Source organism: Nothobranchius furzeri, chromosome 4, assembly GCF_043380555.1.
Source record: "Nothobranchius furzeri strain GRZ-AD chromosome 4, NfurGRZ-RIMD1, whole genome shotgun sequence".
NCBI classification, from domain to species: Eukaryota; Metazoa; Chordata; class Actinopteri; order Cyprinodontiformes; family Nothobranchiidae; genus Nothobranchius; species Nothobranchius furzeri.
The window spans coordinates 58207254-58229247 of NC_091744.1; the positions used below are offsets into that span (position 1 = coordinate 58207254).

The 21994-nt window shown below is 42.7% G+C and overlaps 1 protein-coding gene across 1 annotated transcript in view; it reads right to left on the reverse strand.

Annotated features, from left to right (window-relative positions):
- Nucleotides 1–1402: 1402 nt before the first annotated feature.
- Nucleotides 1403–21994, reverse strand: part of si:dkey-82f1.1 (DENN domain-containing protein 2A) — a 39078-nt gene continuing 18486 nt past the window's right edge. The window contains exons 2-20 of the mRNA XM_015963961.3: nt 21130–21216; nt 17672–18676; nt 16396–16523; nt 14072–14184; nt 13778–13975; nt 13564–13657; nt 13045–13089; nt 12695–12882; nt 11482–11591; nt 10514–10583; nt 10336–10413; nt 7151–7291; nt 6880–7028; nt 5681–5858; nt 5511–5552; nt 5309–5414; nt 4733–5023; nt 1786–1872; nt 1403–1654 (exon numbers count right to left, since the gene is read on the reverse strand). Of these exons, the coding sequence (XP_015819447.1) occupies nt 1623–1654; nt 1786–1872; nt 4733–5023; nt 5309–5414; nt 5511–5552; nt 5681–5858; nt 6880–7028; nt 7151–7291; nt 10336–10413; nt 10514–10583; nt 11482–11591; nt 12695–12882; nt 13045–13089; nt 13564–13657; nt 13778–13975; nt 14072–14184; nt 16396–16523; nt 17672–18676; nt 21130–21215 (3141 nt within the window). The 5' untranslated portion in view covers nt 21216 and the 3' untranslated portion in view covers nt 1403–1622. The remainder of the gene's footprint in view (nt 1655–1785; nt 1873–4732; nt 5024–5308; nt 5415–5510; nt 5553–5680; nt 5859–6879; nt 7029–7150; nt 7292–10335; nt 10414–10513; nt 10584–11481; nt 11592–12694; nt 12883–13044; nt 13090–13563; nt 13658–13777; nt 13976–14071; nt 14185–16395; nt 16524–17671; nt 18677–21129; nt 21217–21994) is intronic.

The following is a 21994-nucleotide window of genomic DNA, read 5'->3' on the forward strand; positions in this document are numbered from 1 at the left end:
GTGAACAACGTGAGCATATGAAAGCTATGGGATTAATATTTCTCTTAATTGGCCGGAAGCATTAATGAACCTAATGCTGAGACTCATTAGATTATCCTCATAGAAGCAGAAAAAGCAACATTATTTTGGGACTTGGGCCTGTTGCACAAGATATTAAAGACTCATAGTCGCAATTATCCCAGAGGTGAACTTAGGACTCTGAGAAGCGGCAAGGACAGTGAAGCTTAAGCATGATAACAGCTCCCCCTGCTGGAATTTTACCATATTGCACATTATTTTATTTGTGACAGAAACTTTACTACAAGCAAACACGTGACCTAAGAACTTTCAGTTATTTCTTTTATTCATTTGATTAAAATATTGATAGTCTGATGAAACTACAGCAACAACAGTTTGTGTTGCCCCAACACCGAGAGGAACCAAGTCATACTCTGGGAGAAGAAAGCCACGGTGCGCCTGTTTCAGGGAGTATAAATCAGCTGGAGAAGAAGGTAGCTTCAGATTCTTATTTCATGATATTTAAACATCTCTCCTCTGATTGGCTAACGGCAACACGACTCTACCACTGGCTTTGTTTGCTCTGCATTGTTGAAGTTTTACCTCCAAAAATAACAAACCTAGAGAAGTTCTGCTGTGTGGTTGAGTTGCTAATGCTAACAGTTAGCTTCTACTAGTTGAGACGTTCTCTGCTGTTTCCTGGATGCTACAACAACAACAGCCTTCCCCATCATCATCATATTCACGATGCCCTTCTAATACTTTATTTTGTCAGATCTCTGAAACAACATTACTGCCTGCTGCTGCTGCAGCAGTGAAGTCCTAAAATCAGTAATCACCAAATAAATGATAATTTTTCTAATTCAAATCATTTTATTTATGACATTTCATAGTTTTTTTTGCCAAGTGTAAAACATCCTAAGCTGTTTTTATAACATCACAGGGCTGACTGATCTAAGATGCACATAATTCCTCCGTTTTACGCACATATCATCTCTGGACACTAGTGGGAATACATTTCACATTGATTTCCTTATAAATCCCAAGACTCATTGTAATAAAATGTACAGTTGTTTACAATAGTGGTACAAAAACCCAGTAACCCAAGTTCACTGCACTAATCTCTATAATAAAGTCTAATAATAACTACAGGAAGTTCTTTTAAAACATCTGAATAAAATCATTGTATAGAATTTAAAAAATAAGAGATAAAGTTTGTCTAAAATGTAATATAAATTAACTTAAAAGCCTCCCATGACCAGAGAAGTTGTACTGCTGCATTTATAAAAGCTTCTTAGGAAAATAAATGGAATGAAACATAAAGGCTGGATTTTCTCTCCTTCGTGCTGATTTACAGGCGACTGAGACCGCGGCTGCAGAAATATTTACACTGTGATGAGCTTTACAGTGATACACTGTAGGAACAGAGTCTCTGCAATATTTCCTGTGATGAGTTGGTCTTTGCAACACTCATGCTGGGAGGGAAACCCCAAGATTCCCTAGTTTTCCAAACTATGAATCCAGTTCATTTCAAAAGTCTTTCTTGGAGATGACAGATCTCCATCTAGACATGCTCCACGTGCTCGGAGTTCATGATCTTTGTCCTGATTTCACAGCTTTCCATCTTATTTTTTGGAAAGAAACTTCATTTTGTTTCCTGAAAAAAAAAAGAACAAAAAGACAACAAAACAAACAATAAATGTATATTTAAGATGAGTAGAAGATATAAAATGTTCATGTAAATGTACTGAATCAGCTGACTGCGTGCGGCTGAGTGGTAAACCTCACCGAGGCCTTTGAGGAACTTGTTAACACCTCTGTGCTCGCTCCCAGGAAGCGAGTCCAGATACTCTTGTGCTCTCACCTCAAACAGACCTGCACACAAAAACCAATAAATACATTCAAGTACAACCACGACGCACCAGTTCAGAACTTACTGCTGTTTTTCTCTTACATATTTGGGACAATTCCACTGCAAAGCAAACAACGCACCAAGACCAGATTCAGACAGATGTAAATAGCAGTTGTCCTCCGTGTTAAATCCTGAGTTAGCTGGGATTAACCACATTATGCTAAAGCCGAGTTTAGTTCCAATGACCACATCCAGGCCTGATTACTACCAGACCTGTAGAACCAATAAAAAAAAACAACAGTACCTAGATGATAACTTGAAGATGAAGAATTCATATTTCAACAATAAGAAGGTGCAAAAATAGTATCTAAGATCCTCTGATAGCCAAACGAACACAAAGACTTTGTCACATTAGCCCAAAAAGCATCTTGATGCTAAGGGTTAGGGTTGATACGGAGTGTCCATTATATCTGTTACCAAAGTCATTGTTAAAATGAGATTTTGAAGTATTTCCTCATAGTTTTATTTTTATGTCACAAAAACCTGTTTGAATATTTCTCTGGTCACATAAACAGATTATTGTACAGATCTGCTCAAGAAAGTTTCAGACTTCATTTAAAATTAGAGGCGAAACAAAGATTTTTGCTGTTTAATTTAAAACCCAGAGCTTTCTAGCATAGAAATCTAGACAGACCGGTCTAGCCACCCTAGAGCCTCAGTAGGCCCAAACAGTGGCGGCGCCGGGGAGGCGCTAGGGGGCGCTATAGCTACTCCTGGATTAGTCATTGCACCCCCAAGCAAATGTTAGATTTATTTTTTTACAATTGGATTTTAATTTAACGTGTGGATGTGATAATATTTAACATACAAAACAAAATAATCAGTAAATTATCATATAGATAGTAAAAACTTAAACCAAAACAGTAAATTGATGTTAACCTTTGACCCCATTTTCCACCTGCGAATGAGTGAAAGGTAGAGCTGGCGGTAAAATGGATCAGTGTTTGTTGCCCAAATTTCCACGGGTTCAGTCAGAAACGAATGAATGTTTGGAAGTGATCTCAGACCCACAAAAACCTACGGATCTGGATGAAGAGAGTCAACCCTCAACCGCCGCAGCAGTCCAGGGTTTTGCCGCTGGAAATGCTAACACTAAAGTTAGCTAACCTTGCAACACTATAGATGGTTTTCTGTGTGGCTGTATGTGTTTATGATTTCATGGAAAAGTCAGCAATTGTTCATATGTTTATGATGTATATTAATGATTGTTTCAGGTGTTGTTGAGGTTTTGTGCACGCATGTGTATCTGCTAGTGTTGAAGGTGTTTTAGAGAACAATAGGTACGCATGACCACTTTCTTCAGAGCACCCTCAATAAAACGACTAGCTCCTTCATAGCACCTGCAGACAGACATTTCTGGAGCCGCCACTGGGCCCAAACAGTCCTGTGCCTTGCCAATCACAGAACTCTATCGATCTGGTGGGCCAATCACAGAGCTCTATTAGTTTGGTGGGCCAATCACTATCAGTTTTGTGGGTGGGATGTTACTTCGACTGCGTGAAACATAAGATGGTGACGACTCATTTGAAATGGCTTTGGCATCAACTTTGAACCATTTAGACGACTCAGAGTAATTCGGACTGACCAGTTTTCAAGGGAATGGTTTGGTTTTTTTCCTCTACTTTCTCTCCTATGCCCCTGCTCCATTGAGAAACCTAGCAAAGCTGAGTTTGGCTAGCATTGGGACTGTGTCCGCAGACTGGCTAAGGGGCAGAGTCACTGGTGGCTCCGGAGCTTTCCATCTGCTGCTTCACTGCCTGCAGCCATTTCCTGGTTCAGAGTCTGAAAAAAGGCCATAAAACTGAGCAGTATTTCCAACAACACCACCATTTTTCTGCTGAATTGAGTTTCTCTGTAGCATACAGATCACCTGCCTGATTTACAGATCACCTCATGCTATTTTTGTCAGAGTAACACCCCCCCCCCCCCCCCCCCCCGTGCCTATGAAGGGCACACCCACTTTCTGACATGAAGCTGGCAAGGAAACACAACTATGCTCAGATGAGCTAACCCAAACCTGGCTGAACAAAGCTGTTTCAGGCTGAGTAGCGTCCAGCTTTTGAATCAAGAGCAGATGGGGTACTTAAGTTTACTTATTGAAGTATCCTTCCGGAGTTTTCCCCATTCAGAAATCATGTATGATTTGTCAGAAATCCCTAAAAGTGATTATTTTATCATGTAATGTGATATAATGTAATCAATACATCTTTTTTTTTTTGTTTTTGCTATGCACACCCCCTGCCCCGCAGAGCTCCGTGCAATAGGAAACTCAGCGCCGACCAGAACTAACCAATAGCGTTAGACTACCGCTTAGATGCTTCAAATTTAAGGAATACCTCGGCTGATGCAGAGTTCATGAACTTTTCACGTACAAGTAAGTCTCTAAAATATAAATATATGAGAACACAACATGACATGAGAATAATACTCGTAAAACAACGTGTTTTAGCTGTTTGTCGGCTACAGAAGCACAAATATAAACAGAAACGTGACGTCGCCATGTTAAAAAAATGGAAGGAGTGTGATATGCTGGTCAGCCGCTTGATGGTGCCATCGGATAAGAGAAAGACTCCGGAAAGAAGCTTTAAGAAAAGGTCGTATTTGCATCTTCTTCAACACGGTATGGCAGATTGCCCCGTTGACTGACATCCATAGCAGTGAGTGTGTTGTTCATTGTCCAATAGCACGACAGGACAATTTGAAAGACAACCGTAGATTCTGCCCCACGATTAGGGCTCAGTCTATGGATTGTGGCCAAACCACATTTTCACACATATAGTCTTGCCGGGCTAATAGCTTTCAGCACCGATTAACTTGTCATACCCTTGAGGCCTTGTCGGCGCTGCCCTCTCTCTTGGATGAAGCTGGTAAACATCTGCGTCTCCATGAACACCTCCAGAAACCTCTTCAAGCTTTTGGAAGTGACGGCTTTACGAAAGGCCTCCCGCTGAAAGGATGAGGACGTGGAAGAGGTGGAAGGGCTTGGTAAGGTGGGTGAGGAGAGGGACTCGTCATCCCGGTCCGCTCCTACCATGAACAGAGAGTAGTGACCCACCATCTCCACAAAGAAACGCACAAATGCCTCCGAAACTACGGTGCTCAAGGAGCTGGAATCTGAGAGAGGGAAAAGGAAAATTCAAGAATGCAAACAACAAATATTTTCTCCAATCAACAGATCAGTTTAAAAATTGTATTTAGGAAAAATGTTGTTCCTTCACATTTCAGCCATGGGTACTTTATTGCCTCTCTAATTAGGTATAACCAGTAACTAATAATAAATTCAAATGCTTAACATTTTCAAATTTCCTAACATAGCCCACAAGTCTACTACACCTTTCACCTAAATGAAGGTCCAAGGAACCCATAAACACATTTAAAAAGGTTGTTATGATGATTTACCATTGGGCAGGTCTCCTTTCTCACAGGCCAGCTCCCTCCTCTTCTCCAGCACCTGCTCAAGAGCTGCCTGCAGCTTGTGAGGAAGAATGGAGTCTTCATCATCCAGCTGTAAGTAAAGAAAATGAGATTTAAGAGCAGCCAATTACACGTGGAACTTCTGTTTACGATAACTCTGGCGTCTATGGGTTTCTATGGTTACTACCTGACGTAGGAAGCGGTTGCTGCCGAGGTCCACCACCAGGACCTGAGTGGAGACAAACACACAGAGATGTCATTTCCTGGAGCCATTGTTAGGAAGAGGAAAGGTCCTGAGTTGTGGGCACCACAGGCTGCCTTTCAGGAAACAAAAGGATGAAAGACGTCTCGTCTTACTTCTTCTATGGGCAGCTCTTTGAGTCGAGGTAAAGAGCTGGACAGGAGGCCCACTATAAATGGAGTTGGTGTGCAGACGATGTCCAGCATGGAGGGAGGGAGGACGGGGATGTACGTGTGCTGCCAGGTGAAGGGATACAGCAGAGCCACGACTGCATGGCAACACTGAGACAACGTGCTGAAAAAAAAAGGCTTAGGTTTCAGAACCACTGGACAGAGGGTTCTAACCCTAACCATCTAATGACCTGAAAAATCTAGCCCCACCCCTTTATCCTAACACTAAGACCCTGGCTCCATTCTTTTATCTTGTTCCCTGGCCCTGACCCAAACCCATAACCTGGCCCCACTCATTTGTCTTAACCAACCCAACTGGGCACATGCATCCATGAGACCTGTCTCATTGTACCTTACACAGCATATCTCAACTCATCGGCCTCTCGCCTCAACCACCTGAACATTCCTATAAAGCCAGATACCAGGTGCTCAAGACTGGTCCTGATGAGCGTGCTGGTTTCCATACCAAACTCTGCTGAGCCATCGGGCAGCAGGGGGATTCCGTTCTATTGCCCTAACCTAACCCTAACCCATCGGTACAAAAAAGATTCATCTGATCAAACAAAACAATCCTGTGAAACTGTTATTTAGTCATTTAGTTGACATTAGGTTGGTGAAATATTTTAATGAAATTTAATGAGTGCAAAATGCAAAAATTGACACAACCCACTTAAACAGTTTTTAATTTTAATGAATCTCACTGAGTGACATGTATGTACAGTCTATGGACTAAACCCACATTTAAGAGCAAGCCTCAGGCCAGGTTTTCTGTGAGGAAAACTCTTGGATCACACACACACACACACACACACACACACACACACACACACACGCACGCACGCACGCACACACACACACACACACACACACTAACTGTGGAGTTGCATTTCAATCCAACTGGCATCCATGACCGTTTTCCAGAAGAGCCGATTGTTTCCAGAGCAACAGTCCAACACAACAACATTCCTTCCTCTCACACTCGCTTCTTCTCCTTGACTGCCTGTCATCTTGAGGTCTTCATCAGCTAAGATGTATTCAATCATTTAACTGTCCTTGAAACTGATCTTCATCACAAAGAATGAAAATGTGATCTTTTGTGATCGTTAAATGGAATGACGTTTGTTTGATAAGTTACTGGAACCAACCTGAGCTTGTCCGCGGTGAATATGACCCTGCGCTCCAGAAGCAGAGAGGCAAAAACCCGCAGGAGCAGACGGAGGTTTAACGAAGAGAATAAACACTCAAAGTCTACGTGTTCGAGACGAGAATCTGATGGTCGACACAGCTCAATCACCTGTTGGAAACATACAAACACACAACAAACATGTGCACACAGAGCACACACACACATACATCAAGAGAGATTACACACTGCTATCACGTTAAAAATGTCGAACAGGAGTTTGGAAAGTCCACCTCTGTCCCGGAGCCAGGTAGGAAGTTCTTGACAGTGATGGTCCTTCCTGGAGCAGGGAATGGAGCCTCCATGATGCCTCTCATAAATGGCTGCACAAGAGCCGGAGAGATAGCTCTCCTCTTCTCCACTTCATCCAGTATCTGCCGATTACAGATAGTTTGATTTATTTTTCATGTGATTTTCTGATCAGTTTGTGGTCACATGCTTTACATCAGGGCTGGACTCCTCCGTCTCCTGGGGAGTGTTGCAAAGCAATTCCCCACCAGGACAACAGAAGGCATAGGGCTGTTCTGGGGTATCCTGTCATGTATCCGGTTCAAGATAGAGTGTTTATATTTTGTTTATAGTATGTTTTTTTTTTTTTTTTGTATTTCAGAGACTTTTTAACACGGACAAATGTGTCTCTCATTCTCCACCTCTTCATGCGCTCGCCACCTCTAAACCCACGTTTCCCGTCATTTCCGTCCACCAACAAAACACTTGCTACGTATCGTTTCACTCTTCCAGTCACGGGTGAATACAATTTTCATAGTTGTTTAGTTTTTCCGCGAGGTATTATTCAAGCTGCTCCATGCCGCTGCTAGATATCTTCTATGAGGGTGCAATGGTGGTGCTGTCAACGACAGCTGCGTCCTGATCAGTCACAAGCTTGAGTTCGCCGTCTCGTTGGACGGATGTTTAGAAAAGAATGTTCGACTCCATCCGTCCTTGCGAGCCTGCTGGAGAGCCCTCACAAGGACGGATAATGGCGTTGCTCGTCTAAGTTCCGACGCAGATGGAGAAGTATAAATTAGGCTTAAAACATGCAGGATGCCCTCCAGGCCTGGAACTGAAAACCCCAGCTTTACATAGCGCACACTTCCACTCCATTGGAAAGAAAATTTACAAAAAGGGACAAACCTTTGTAGCCTTTTCTTTATTTATCTCTAAAAACATGTGGAGTTTACAAATGTCTTCGAGTGGATCATATGTGTCACTGCAAAGCACTAAAGTGAAGACTGCTTCTGTGTTGTCAAAATGAGACGTTTTAACAACAGTCAGCTTTTCATTCAGACCCAAATCTGTTCAGTTTGGTCCACGGCTTTTGTTTTGTCTTGATTCTGATTTTCAGGCTTTAGGTAGCAAATGTCTCCTCTGTTTCTTTAATGCTTTGGTTGGTTGGGGTTAGGGTTAGCTGTAACCAGTGGTGGCGCCGGGGGGGTGCTAGGTGGCGCTATAGCCCCTGGAATAGTCATTGGACCCCCAAGCAAATATTAGATTTTTTTTATTTACAATTTAATTTTAATTTAACGTGTGGATGTGATAATATTTAACATTGTTACGGATGCCAGGCTGACCAGTGGAGAGAAGCAGCCAGAATCACCCAGCTCTGTTGAATCAGCCTGACACTGCCCCTCCTCCTCCTCTCTCCCGGGCTGCTGAGGAGCACAGCTGCAAGGAATCTTCATTGATTGCCATCACCTGTATAAAAAGGCTGTGCCTTCAGCAGTCTGGGAGGCAGCAGTGCAGGGGTTCTGCTGTCCTCCTGGTTTTGTGTAGTTTTAACCCCTGTTCGTTTGGATTGGTTTGAGTTTTGGAACTTTTGTAGTTTTTAACTCTTAAGGAGAAATTGTGAACGATCCAGTGGGATCTTTTGTGTGTTTGGGTTTTAAGGTTAACATTTGTCTGTGGCTATTTTACTGACCTCATTTTTAAACACCTTCCGTTGTGGTAAAGCTTTTAAGATAAGTTTTTACCAGGTATTTTTTAGTTGATAATGTGCTTTGTAATGTCAACCTTTTTGAGAAATCAGTTTTGCTCGTGTTTTAATACCTTTTCGAACAAATAAACCCATTTTAAACTCCGCCGCCAGTTCTTATGTTCTCCCCATCCTTCACACTTTAACATCACATGTCGGGGACGTAACCAACATACAAAACAAAATAATCAGTAAATTATCATATAGATAGTAAAAACCAAAACAGTAAATTGATGTTAACCTTTGACCTCATTTTCCACCTGCGAACGAGTGAAAGGTAGAGCTAGCGGTAAAATGGATCGGTTTTTGTTGCCCACATTTCCACGGGTTCAGTCAGAAATGAATGTTTGGAAGTGATCTCAGACCCACAAAAACCTACGGATCTGGATGAAGAGAGTCAACCTTCATCCACCGCAGGAGTCGAGGCTTTTGCCGCTGGAAATGCTAACATTAACGTTAGCTAACCTTGCAGCACTATAGATGGTTTTCTGTGTGGCTGCATGTGTTTATGATTTCATGGAAAAGTCAGTGATTGTTCAAATGTTTATGATGTATATTAATGATTGTTTCAGGTGTTGTTGAGGTTTTGTGCACGCATGTGTATCTGCTAGTGTTGAAGGTGTTTTAGAGAACAATAGGTACGCATGACCACTTTCTTCAAAGCACCCTCAATAAAAAGACTAGCTCCTTATAGCACCTGCAGACAGACATTTCTGGTGCCGCCACTGGCTATAACTTGATGTAGTAAATAGCTGCTCACTGATATGTAGTTAGAATAATTTTTAAAAATGACACAACTAAAGGATATATATACACACACACACACACACACACACACACACACACACACACACATATATATATATATACATATATATCAGGACTTATAGCATCTGTTAACACACAAAGTATGTGCTGTGAATGAATCCGAGCAGCTATCACATCATAAAATGAGCTCCGTACATTTACTGACAGACAGAAAGAGGCAACATGTTATCACGCAGCGACTTAGCACTGTACATGTTGGAGATGACTATTATGACATCACATGTGAGCTCAGTAGCCGTAAAACAGGCTGAGTTATAATAACTTCATGGATTCCTACTTTTATTAACAATGACAAATCCAGCTCTATCAGTGGCATGTGCGGGGTGAACAGGATTGTGTATAAGTATATGGATTATTACAGAGAACCGTTTCCACAGGAGCTTCTAAGCCAGCTGCATGACATGTGTGTTGCAGTGCTGCAGCCATGAGTAGAAGATTCTGTGCAAAAGTCTGCAGGGCTGGAGGCGGGTGTGGTTCTGTGGGCACCAAGGGTGGTACCTTTGTTTCAGTTGAAGGGAGCGAGGTGGAGTCACATGTGAGATTTTGTGACGTGAAAATGCAACATGAAGAAATTTGATTTAAACACAGGGTTTGATTAGCTGAAATCACCATGCCTACCTTTGAGAAGAGGTCGAAGCATCCCAGGCGGCTGACAATGCAGTAGACCTCAGGGAGTCTTCTACCTTTACCACTGAGCTAAAAAAAACAACCATTTTCTATCACTTTGCAACAATATTTGAGAAGGATGTTTGATACATAAAAACTGAGACAAAGGAGCAGAGGCTTTTAAACATACCAGTAAACGACGACAGTAACCAAACCGTCTGCTTCCATCTTCGCCCGTCAACACAAACGAAAACGTCTCACTGAGGAAGTTAAAATAAAGAGCAAAAATGATCAACCAGATCTTGCTGTAACAACCTTGAACTGCAATCAAGCATTTGTGGTAGCTGATAACGACTGTTTCACATCGCTGTGGAGTTCAGGACGACTGGCCTCTATAAGGGCCAGACACACACCTTCCAGAAGGTTCTACTCTTGTCTTAAGGACCATCAAAGTGCTTATTGGTGAATATGAGATGTGTTACAATATGTCAGCAGAGGATTTGGCCTTGGATTTCTTGATTGGCAAAATGCTTTTTCTTGATGACCTCTGACCTTAACGTGAACCTGAGCCAAGTACAACCTGTCATTCACTGGATGCTGGTCTGTGTTCTGTGGTTCTTGGATTTCTTTAGAACGAGGTACGACCTTCTAACCCTAACCCACACGGACTAATACTAAAGTTTTTTCTTAAGTGGCCAGATTTTCCCAACCAAATCGTGTCTTTGAACCTGACAGAACAAACCCTCAGGAAAGATCTAAACTCAAGTGCTGATGGAGAACCCCCTAAACTCCACCTGACAGGTTTTTCATAAAAAAAACACTTATTGACCTTCTGCTTGAAGCAGATGTACTGTATGCTTAGGAGCCTCTCGCCCGTCAGACACTCTGGTAATTATTAACTACAGTGTTGAGATCATTCTCATTCCTCAGAACAAAAGAAGGGTGATGGATAACACAGTGTTAAACAAAGAGGTGACCTCTGAAACCCCAGGTGTTACAGGGTGAATTTGTCCCTTTGCACCTTGTAATTAAAGAAAGAGCAGCTATGTTGACAAGCTGTGAGGTCATTTCATTTGGCTGCCAGCTGGGCATTCAACATAGAAACAGCTGAGCTTTTACCACTCGACTATGAAATTCCAGCGCCTCACTCAGACTGACCTGGGGAAGTTGTCGACAGGAGCCCAGTCTCTGGCGTCAGGGAAACAGAACTGAGGGATAACTTTCAGCTGGTCCTCGGTCTCCCGCATGAACTTAAAACTCCTCTCCAGCTAGACGACATAGAAACCAAATGTAAATAGTTTATTCTAAATGTTAGATTTAGATCCGCATTTTATGACAAATTAAAGTATTTAAAGGGACTTTATGGAGATTTGAATTTTTATGCTCGCGATTGCCCCCTCAGGCCAAAAGCGTAACGGCAGCTTCAATAGTAGGCTCGTGCACGAGGCGCGCATGCTGTACGTGCACACTCCTTAACGAAAATAACAGCTGAGACAGTGCCGTGTGTGTGTGTGTGTGTGTGTGTGTGTGTGTGTGTGTGTGTGTGTGTGTGTGTGTGTGTGTGTGTGTGTGGCCCGGAGGACAGAAGAACACAGCAAATTAATAAAAATAATGTGCCTCTGTCTCTGCAGCTGCACTTTCTCGTCGGCCGGCCGGCCGAACGTGCTGTGTGTGTGTGTGTGTGTGTGGCCCGGAGGACAGAGGACAGGAGAACACTCAGCTAATTAATTAAATAATTTGGTTCTGTACCTTTCTCTTCAGCACAGCCGACAAAGGTTTATGATGGGTCAGTCCTCCTGCATGCTCAGATCATTCCCTTCCCTTGCTTGAAAAATTGTTCCAAAATGAAAGTTGAACCCACATCTTTTTTATCTGTGAATTCAATGCCGTTCGGCGAGTCTCAAATAAAAATTTGGGCATCTTATTACTGTAAAAAAATATACCATTAATGTAAAAAAGAAACTCTAAATAATTATGTTCAGATCCAGAACCAAACCCGGGTCTTCTGCACGAAACAACGTTCAAAGAACAGTTCGGAGGGCTATGTCTGAGCGTGAACGCGCATGAAGCAGCCTGCTCGACCCGAGCAGCTCTCTTTTTCTGTGATTTTACAGAAAAACATGCAATCAGAGTAAAAATGCCAGGGCTCATTCTACAGGACCAGGGCATTGCAGGAGAATGTATGAAGAAGAAATGTATTATTTCTATTCATGTTTTGGCCGTCAAACTTCCATAATGCCCCTTTAAATCAAATTGCAGAATCACTGAGTTCAGAAAACGGCAACCAGTTGAGATGAAGCAATGGAAAAAGTTTTACACTGTACATATGATGTTTCTTCTCTGTGTTAGCTGCATTTATTTATTTATTTACCTTAAGAGGAAACTGCTGAGTGACTTCTGGCAAGTAAGGGACTCCAGCTTTGGTCTTGTGCAGTGCAACAACTATAAAATACTCAAAGAGTTTCCTCTCCTGTAACTCCATCAGATCCCTCTCCAGGGTCCAGTACCTCTCAGTCTGTCTGAGCATGGACTGGACCGATACCAGCCGCTGGCTGTGAGCTGACAGACGAGTGTGTACAAGTCCAGGATGGCACGGCAGAAGAAGAGCAGAAATAAAAATACACACTTGTATTTTGTTTTGCACACATGCTGCCCCTGTTCTCACTTTAAAGCTCAACGTGCACTAGCCTATACACGTGCACATTTTGGGGTTTTTCTTACCTTTTAGTTTCTCTTCTGTGTCACTTTCTGACTCGCTGTTCTCATCTGTCAGGATTATAGAAACAGAACACTGGGTGAAAAGATAGATCAGCAACCCAGAGAACCATCTATAGACACGAGCTAGAGATCTGCTCAACTTTCACGCAATTCTGCAAGCAGGGACAGATGTAGTTTTAGTCACGGGTGAATTTGTAAGAAAGATAAATGTTCTCACTGTTTTGATTTCATTTTGTTTTGTTTTTGTTTTAAGAATCAATTAAAAAAATAATCAGGAAACAAAAAAAAATGTGTCAGCTCTAATATTCGAAACGGCTTTATTTATTTAATCTAGCTTGGTTTAATATTCAGTTATGCTGTTCTCTCTGTTGGCGTCTTTTTGTTTAGTTTAAAGTACAACTGGAATTGCACAGTTTTGTTTAAAGAACAGAACATTTTGATGAATAAATAAACATCAGAAGTGAGCCTGACAGCAGATTTCATGAGCTAAAAATGAGTTGTGTTTGTCTCCTGCCATCACACCTCTTCCTGAACTGGACTCAGCAGACTGAGAAACCTTCTTCGTGTGTTTCTTTCCTCTGCGTGCCTCGAAGATGCCATTGATTTTAAGCACCACCTGTTAAAAAACAAGGCTTATTTGGTCTCTTCACACACTTCAACACTCAGGGAACATCTCAGAAATGTTCCCTGACAGAAGCATCCCTACCGACTCCGAACAGCAGGCAGCGGTTCATACCTTGGGGATCTTCCTCCGCCTGCGGTTATAGGGGTCTCCGGAAAGACTTGGGGTGTCGTCAGGGCTGCTGGGTGTTGAGGGCGGGCTGATACGGGAGGGGGAGGAGATGCCAGTGTCTCGGGTAGTCTTTCGTAGCTCTGGGACTTTAAAGCTCCGCCGCTCTGAGCTTTGTCTCAGAAAGCCCGGCCTGGAGATAATCTGGTACGAGGAAAGGTTTTTTTTTTTTTTTTTTTTTTTTTTGCAGAATCAGTTCTGTTGTACTAGTTTAACTGCAGCGTCATGGTGACTGGGTACCTTTGTTGGCATATCAGGAATAGATGAGGAAGAAACAGGTGAGACACCCTTGCTTCCCAAATAGCTTTGCTCCAGCTCAATGTCTTCATAAGGATTCTCCTTGGATGACGGATCTTGGGAACATTAATGACATTATTGCACACAAACATGAAAACTTTCCCTTTCCAGAGATCAGATTTTTCCATCTCAATCACGTATTTCCTGCTCTAGATGTGCAGACAGCTATATGCGCTTACTCACATTTTAATAGATGTTTGCATAGCTAAGACTAAAGTAGGTGCAAGGCCTCTTCTGCAAATACAAAGTAAGCTATATTCTGTGTGTGTCTCTGCGTTATCAATCCTTTCTGCAGATGTGACCTGAACGAGCAGACAGAGAGAGACGCACAGTCTCGGGGTGAGTGAGTGCTCTGTTTTCCACATTTCTGGCTGTTACGAATGGCACACTGATCTCTGCAGTGAGTCTTCCCAGCAGTTCAGACATGAGCACGTCTTCTTCTCAGCCCGATTATGCTGACAGGTATGGAGGTCATTATAAAGCACATGTACAGCTCTGTAAAAAGCATTTTCCTCCTTAAAGAGCAAGTCACCCCCTATCAGAGTCCTACTCCACTCCCACTTCCTGCTTGAAAAACGCAACAAATGCTGCTATCTGGCAGACCAAGAGGGCGGGGCCGTCAACAAATACACACACATAGGCTTGCAACAGCATCGTGACATCATAATGTACCAGCAAACATCATGAAGTACCTCTTAAGCCTAGGGCACACCGGAGACAGACATGCCGTGTCCCAGAAGTGCCACGCCGAGGTGCTGAAGATAGGCGCCGGTTGTGTCTAAAGCGTCACACCACTGCTTTTTACAACCATGTGAAGTACTTTAGAACAGACATCACCACACGGAACGGCTTTACGGCACAAACCCAGCCGCAGTTTTGATAACTTTAAAGTACTATCAGTTTTTAAATATCTAATAAATAGTGTACTTACCCATTTTTAATGAGTTAGTCTCACAAAACATGACGGTAAGTCTGATCACATATAAAGAATAGAGTCACTTCCCGCTTCCTGTTCTTAAGTCCCGTGTGATGTTGTGACTATCGTGTGACTTTCCAAGAAGCGCTCAGCAGCACGGTGTGTCCTGTGTGAAAACTTGACTTCTCAAAACCGCGGGAGCGACGCAACGCGTCCGCCTGCAGTGGGCCCCAGGCTCTAGCCAACAGCGATGGCAGATTAAAATTCAAATGCAGTGCAGAGTTTTTACCTGAAGAGGGCGCAACACAGACAGTTTTAGGCAGAATATTCAAATATTTAACTAAGATGTACAAAAGTGCCAAATTATTGACTACATGTGTCTACAGCACCATTAGACACGTTTATCAGCCAAAAAAAAGTAGATTTGGGGTGACTTGCTCTTTAAATATTTTTTCTGACTTGTCTTTCTCTTTTGGGAAACACTTTCAGATCTCTGCGTCCTGCGCGTTCTGGAATAGACACCCGGGGGATTCTACCCCCGGGATCCTGGTGGACAATGTCTGCATGTTTAAACGAACAATACCGCTGTATAAAAGCAGGAAACTATAAACAGCTCTAAAATAAGCAGTGGCATTTCTTAAATACAGTTCATTGATTGTGGCCAACAAGTATCTCTGATTTGATGCCAGTCATTTGAGTGAAACCAAAACAAAGCAACAGCCAGTAATAAATGACTCCAGGCCAATGAACTGACCTCAGCTGCAACACAACCCCACACAAAGCAGCTATTGTGCATCATAAAGCCGAACCGGCTCTAGGTGGGGTTGGCACAACACTACAGACAATAAGAGAGGAGCAGAGTTCAGGTTTCTATGTGCAGTTTTTAATAAAGGAGAAGCAGCATGGCTTTAAATTAAATCTGGAGCAGAAAAACTGAGCAGATACTCTGCTGCTGGACTCACACTGATGCACTGCTCTACTTTCTCAGATCCCTCTCACCTGAATAATCATAGCAACAGAGATAGTGTCAGTCACAATTCACGTTTTCATCACTGTAATTAAAGTCATTATCTCCTACTTAGGTTCTCACTGTACTTTTAGCACACCCTGCTCATTTATGAGGCTTGGTCTTACTCGGCAGCATCTCTGGGGTCGGCTGAGATCCTACAGAACAAGTCGGCTACTCCGTTGAAATTAATCTTTAGAAAAAGTGTTTAAGAACTTGAAAATCCAGAAAAGAATTACATATTTGCCCATTCTCTTAGCAAAGACCACAAGAAAATTTAGCCCACCATCTGTAAATCTGACAGGGTGTAAACACTTATGGCTAAAAAATGAATGAGATATTTACCTAAAATATCCTCATAGACGTTCTCTTCTGATAAAGTGCGTGTTAGGCCCAGTCTGGACTGAGCATACCAGTCCACCCGGCTGCTTTCTGTTGACGACTGTAGCAGATCTTCAAATTCATGGGACTTCCTGGCAGACAGAGCAGGACAAAGACACCGATACCACAGGAAAACACATTTTTGTTGAAGCTTTTGGTAAATTGGTGTGATGTACACACAGTTCAAACACTAATAACAGCAGTAGAAGCCAGCTGTAGCACCTCTGGATCACTTCTGACAAGAAGATCTTATTTCTTCTGGACTGAAAGTATCTAATCCACTTTGATCTTGTTTAAAAAGCGGTTAGCTGTTACCCTCTGGTCAGAATTAAAACTGTTAACTCAGGTTGCTTAAGATCTACATAGCGACCATTAGAAAAGCCATGATCAGTGCAAAGCTGCAGCACAGTAATGGGTGAAATCACCAACATCTATTTGCTCATTAGGGTCAAAAATCCCTTTCTGCACCTGGACACCCAAGAGTCAGACAGGCTGACCAAACTGAAGGCTCGGCGACGCTCTGCGCCTGGGCAAAGTGAGGCCTCCACATATGGTATGGAATGTAACGGATCTGAGCCAAGCTCAAACACAAGAACTCAGGCCACTGGAGAAAGTGAACCAGTAACAAAAGCTGTGATCCAATTCTGCAATGTTCACTTTTTTTTTTCTTTTTGGTTTCCCCGCAGAGCTCTCTGTTGATTTGATTGTAACCATATGAAATCGCAGGGATTTGAAAACCTCGACAAGTGAAATGTTCACGCTGGATTATATGTTTTGGATTCCGATCCTGCGAATGTGCTTGCAGAAATGTAATCTGTGTAAACTGAACTGTTGGATGAAATGCAGCTAAATGTTTAGCACCATCCATTTTTACTGTCACCACTAACATTTAAAAAAATAAATAAAAACAGGGCCCTACTGCATTAGTTACACAATTGTGCTTTTCTGTTATTTCAGAGAGATTTAGTCAGGAGAAATGAGTTGATGTCCACGATCTTCAAATACAAGTACCAATCAAATTTTGCTCATTTAAAAACAAAATGTGGTTTTATTTGCAATTTATCTCAGATCTCATTGTTGGGTAAGTGGTACGGGAACCACTTTAGACATAATTGCATCGAATCATCAACAACTGACCTTTTAATCTTAATTTTATGTTGGGTAGTTTATATGATAGAACACATCTTCCTTCATTTTGGAGCTTCAGCGGGTGTTTTGAGTTTCCCAGGCAGAATCTTACCTGTTATGGCTGTCCCGGGGTTTGTCACTCCAAGGTCTTCTGCAGACTCCAGGGGGAGGGCACGTTGGTAAAGGTGGAGGAGGAATGGAGGGCAGAGGAGGCAGGTTCCTTTTCGCCTTCCCAAAGTAAGGCCCTGCGGATGATGAAGTGGGTGGTGTTGCATGCTGGAACGTTCTTTGAGGTTTGGGTAGAGGGTTTATAGAGGGAGCTCCTGGCTCACAGTACACGTTCTCTGAATCACCCTGCCTTTTCCTCTGCACCCTAGCAGGTCGAGCCTTGTCGAAAGTCCCAAAAATCGGCTCATGAGCTTTCTTTTCTGTTTCTTCCAGCTCCTCTTTTGAAGGAGGACAGAAGAAATTCCCAGGGAATGCCAGTGAGGGTCTGTCAGGTACTTCCTTTGTCGCCCTCTCGAGTTTCTTAACATGAATCAAAACTGTTTTCTTGTCTTGAGGTTCTGTTCCTTTGGAGGTACAACACCTCCTTTCAGTTATGACCTCCTTGGCTTTGTTTGTTGGACCTTCTGATGATTTAGAGCTCAAATCCCCTAATTTTCCAACATTCTCTTTCCCTGAGTCCTGTCTCTCCCAGCTGACAAGCCTCCTGCTGTCTGCCTTTTGGAGCTCTGATGTTTTCGACTCCTTTTTCCTCACCGTTTCCACCTCTTTCTGTGTCGCACTAAGTGGACTTGTCCCAGGCTCCTTTTTGCCCTCCCATTGTGAGATCTTATCACGAATGCTAGCAGTCTTGGCTCCTGAGTTCTTGTCATGGCTCAGCCCATTCTCCATGTTGGGACTTTGCTGGTCACTGATTGTTGTGGTTCTCCTTTGAGCCAGCATGGTGTCAGGAAGACCTGGGCTGTTGCTGAGGCTGAGTAGGGGTGAAAGGAGATGCTCGGGAGTCTCTACAGAGCTCCTTTTGTCGTTATCCCCAGGTGACCCACACACCAACGGTTGGGACGCCACAGGTGAAGGACACTCCCCAACCTTCAAACCACAGCAGTGGAGCCTTGAAAAGAAAAATGAAACGGACAGAATCATGCATTGCAAATAAAAGTATGTTATTTATGTTACTTTATGTTCTGTATCTAAAGCAGGGGTGGGCAATCCTGTTCCTCAAGGGCCGCTATCGAGCAGGTTTTAGTTGTTTACCTGCTCCAACACACCTGATTCCCGGATGAATCACCTGTTCAGCAGCTCATCAGTCTCTGCAGCAGCCTGTTAATCACCAGCAGATTCAAACCTGGTGTGTTTAATGTAGCAGGATGAGGTAACCTGCTCCTGATTATAATAAAGAACACCTGGCCCCGGCAGTCACCAGTAGGGGAGCTGTGGGCATAAAAAGCAGACCCAGTCAGTGTTTCTTTCATTGCTCACGGAAGTAGCTGCATTTTGGACAGTAGCAGCGTAAGCTGGACGCGTGTTGGATCGCGGCGAGTACTCTGATCAGCTATTAAAAGCAGATTAGTGACACCTAATACAGGCTTGTATGCAGACAGAGGCAACATTCGGAAGCTCCATAAGAGACTTGCAGCTTCACCTGCGTGCTGGTGGACGGGAAGCGTGCCTACCTTCTAGTGTGACCTACTGTTGGCGTGGCATGTATGTGCGGCACGCCCCCCCTCCCTGCACGCTCAGTCAGGACTATTCTTTTCTGGGGTTAAGAAGGTTTATGACCTTTTAGGACCCGAGGTGTTGTGGTGCTTGTGAAACATTGTTTTGAGTCACTGCCGTGACACCCAAACAACCGAGGAGCGGTTCAACGGAGCTGAGCGACCTACCTGGAGCGATTGGACTGCCGCTCACTTGGAGCGCAGCCGAGGATTGGACAATTAGTAGTGCTCCTTCGCCAGATGTTTTCCACCTAGCATGCCGGTTGGAGTGGAGATGATCTCCTCTCCCCCGGCGCATGAGGACTCTGGAGCACTATTTTTATATTTTAGCAGTGTTAATTATTTCTAAGCCCTGTTTTTGCCCAGGCTGGAGCCAAGGGTGGTGGCGGTGGTTCTCTGGTGGCGTTTGCTGTGTGCTGGCTGGTGTTGGTTCCTTACACATCTGCGTGACTGCTCACTAGTGCTTTGGGTGATTTTATTCATTCATTTATTTATTATTTTTTAAAGTTTTTCTTATTTTGCTAAAACCTCCAGTGGTCCCACTACACCTTGGTAAGCTCCAGACTTGTGACACTAGTTTTTTTTCTTTTTCTTTGTATAAATTCCCTTATCATTATTATTATTATTATATTTTTTTGTTTAAATGAGTATTTTGAAATAACCTTTGAAAATGCTTGTTAAACATAGTGCTTAATATATTAGAACTTTTTGTAACTTAGTTTCTGCCGCCTCTTTGGAGCATGAACCTACGTGTGCCTAGAGGTATCTCATTTTATTTGTGTGTGTGTGTGTGTGTGTGTGTGTGTGTGTGTGTGTGTGTGTGTGTGTGTGTGTGTGAAGGTCAAAGGGACAAGCTTCATAAAGAAGGTACCCAACCATGCGCTCCGCCACCTTTGGCGTTGTTGGCAGGATCTTAACTTTTTTAATATTCTGCTTAGTACTGACCCATTCCGTCACTTTAAGCAGAGAAACAACTAAAACCTGCTGGATAACAGCCATCGAGGACAAGGATTGCCCATCCCAGATCTAAAGTAAGCAGTAATGCATCATTCTACCAATAAATCAGAACAAATTTAAATATTAGATGAAGATTTAAAACATTTGCTTTGCCTTTGTTTCTGCAGTGAGTCGCTTTGAGAGGATTACTGGGTCGTGACTGTTTGAACTCCTGGTTTGTAAGTCAAAGTTTATGAGCTACACACAAAGCTCTTTAGAGAGGGGATGGAGTTCACACAAAAGGGAGAGGCTGAAGTGTAAATGTGCATCTTTCTATTTGTTCTTCTGACCCGCTTTGGCTCAGAACTAATCCAAAGCTCTCCACCAACAAAAGAAGGAAATGCAGCCTCACTTGTCCATTCTGTTGACAGCTCTGGATGAAAAAACTCTTAGCGAGAAGAAATCTGAGGAGTTGATCAAAGGTTTGTTTCCTGGGTTAGGATGGATGTAAAAGGAAACCTGTTTTAATTTTCCTTTTTTATGCGGCACTAATGCCGCTGTGTTTCTGTTCAACCTACAGCAGTTTAAGCTCAGAGGGGAGAAACTAGGTGAAACGGGATGACTAAAGAAAGGCAGAGAGGTTTGAGAAATAAAAATGTTGTGATAAAGGGCAACATAAGGCTGAAAAGGAATGATTTGTGTTCTACAGAAATCCAATTGATCAGTGATGACCATGTTACATGTTTAAACCACTGAGAAAGAAGCACAACGGTGTCTGTAAGATGACACAAGGTCAGCTTTTAATCCGCATTATTGGAGAGGCATACTGTGAGATATTGTTTAACTACTCCAGTCTGTGGCAATGTTAATCATTCAAAAGTTAAACTCATCTCTGAGGTTCCCGGATACCTACACATTTGCTGATTGGTTCATACAGTTGTCAGTGTTTGTACAGAGCAGCAGGGCCCTCCCACCGGTCATGGTGCTAGCAGCTGGCATCCTGCACACATACACATACACACATACACATACACACATACACACACACACACACACACACACACACACACACACACACACACGGAAAAAATGCCATTAAGAGTGGAAATCTAGGATATTCACAAAGCTGAAAACAAGAAGTTGTCGTCATGGCAAAGTTGGACCAAAACATTATTTTTCACTTGTCAGATCCATTTTGTATTGGTATTTATGGCTACTGACGGTAGTCCTATCACTGATATGAACACTTTTCTTGTCACAGCTTCATGTGGGCTGCACTGCAAATCAACTTTTCATAGTCAATGATGCATTAATGTAACCAATAATAAAAATCAATGCTAGATTATGGGAACGATACCAAGAAATCAAAGACCCAGAATGCATGAAAATAAATTTAATGATCAGATGGATTCTTTACAGATGATTTCAGTTATTTCTCTGACTGCTGGAACAAACTACTGGTGGAGCAAAAATAACAGGTGTGAAAATATGCAATGGTGATTAGATCAAACTAAGTAAAAAAAGAAAATATTAAAAAAAGAAGCCAATTCAATTAACTAATCTCTAATGTTTACATAAATAAAGAGCACAAAAAAAAAACCTGAAAAATGTTAGAAGTAGAAAACATGGAGATTAGAGCCTTTGAATTTGTTCGACTACTGTTCTGTTGACTTTCTTGTGTTGCTTTTTAAGTCCCATATGGGGTGATGGTGGCACAGGAGTCAAGTCCTCACCCCATAATCAGAAGGTTGCAGGTTCGAGCCCCACTCAGTTTGTCT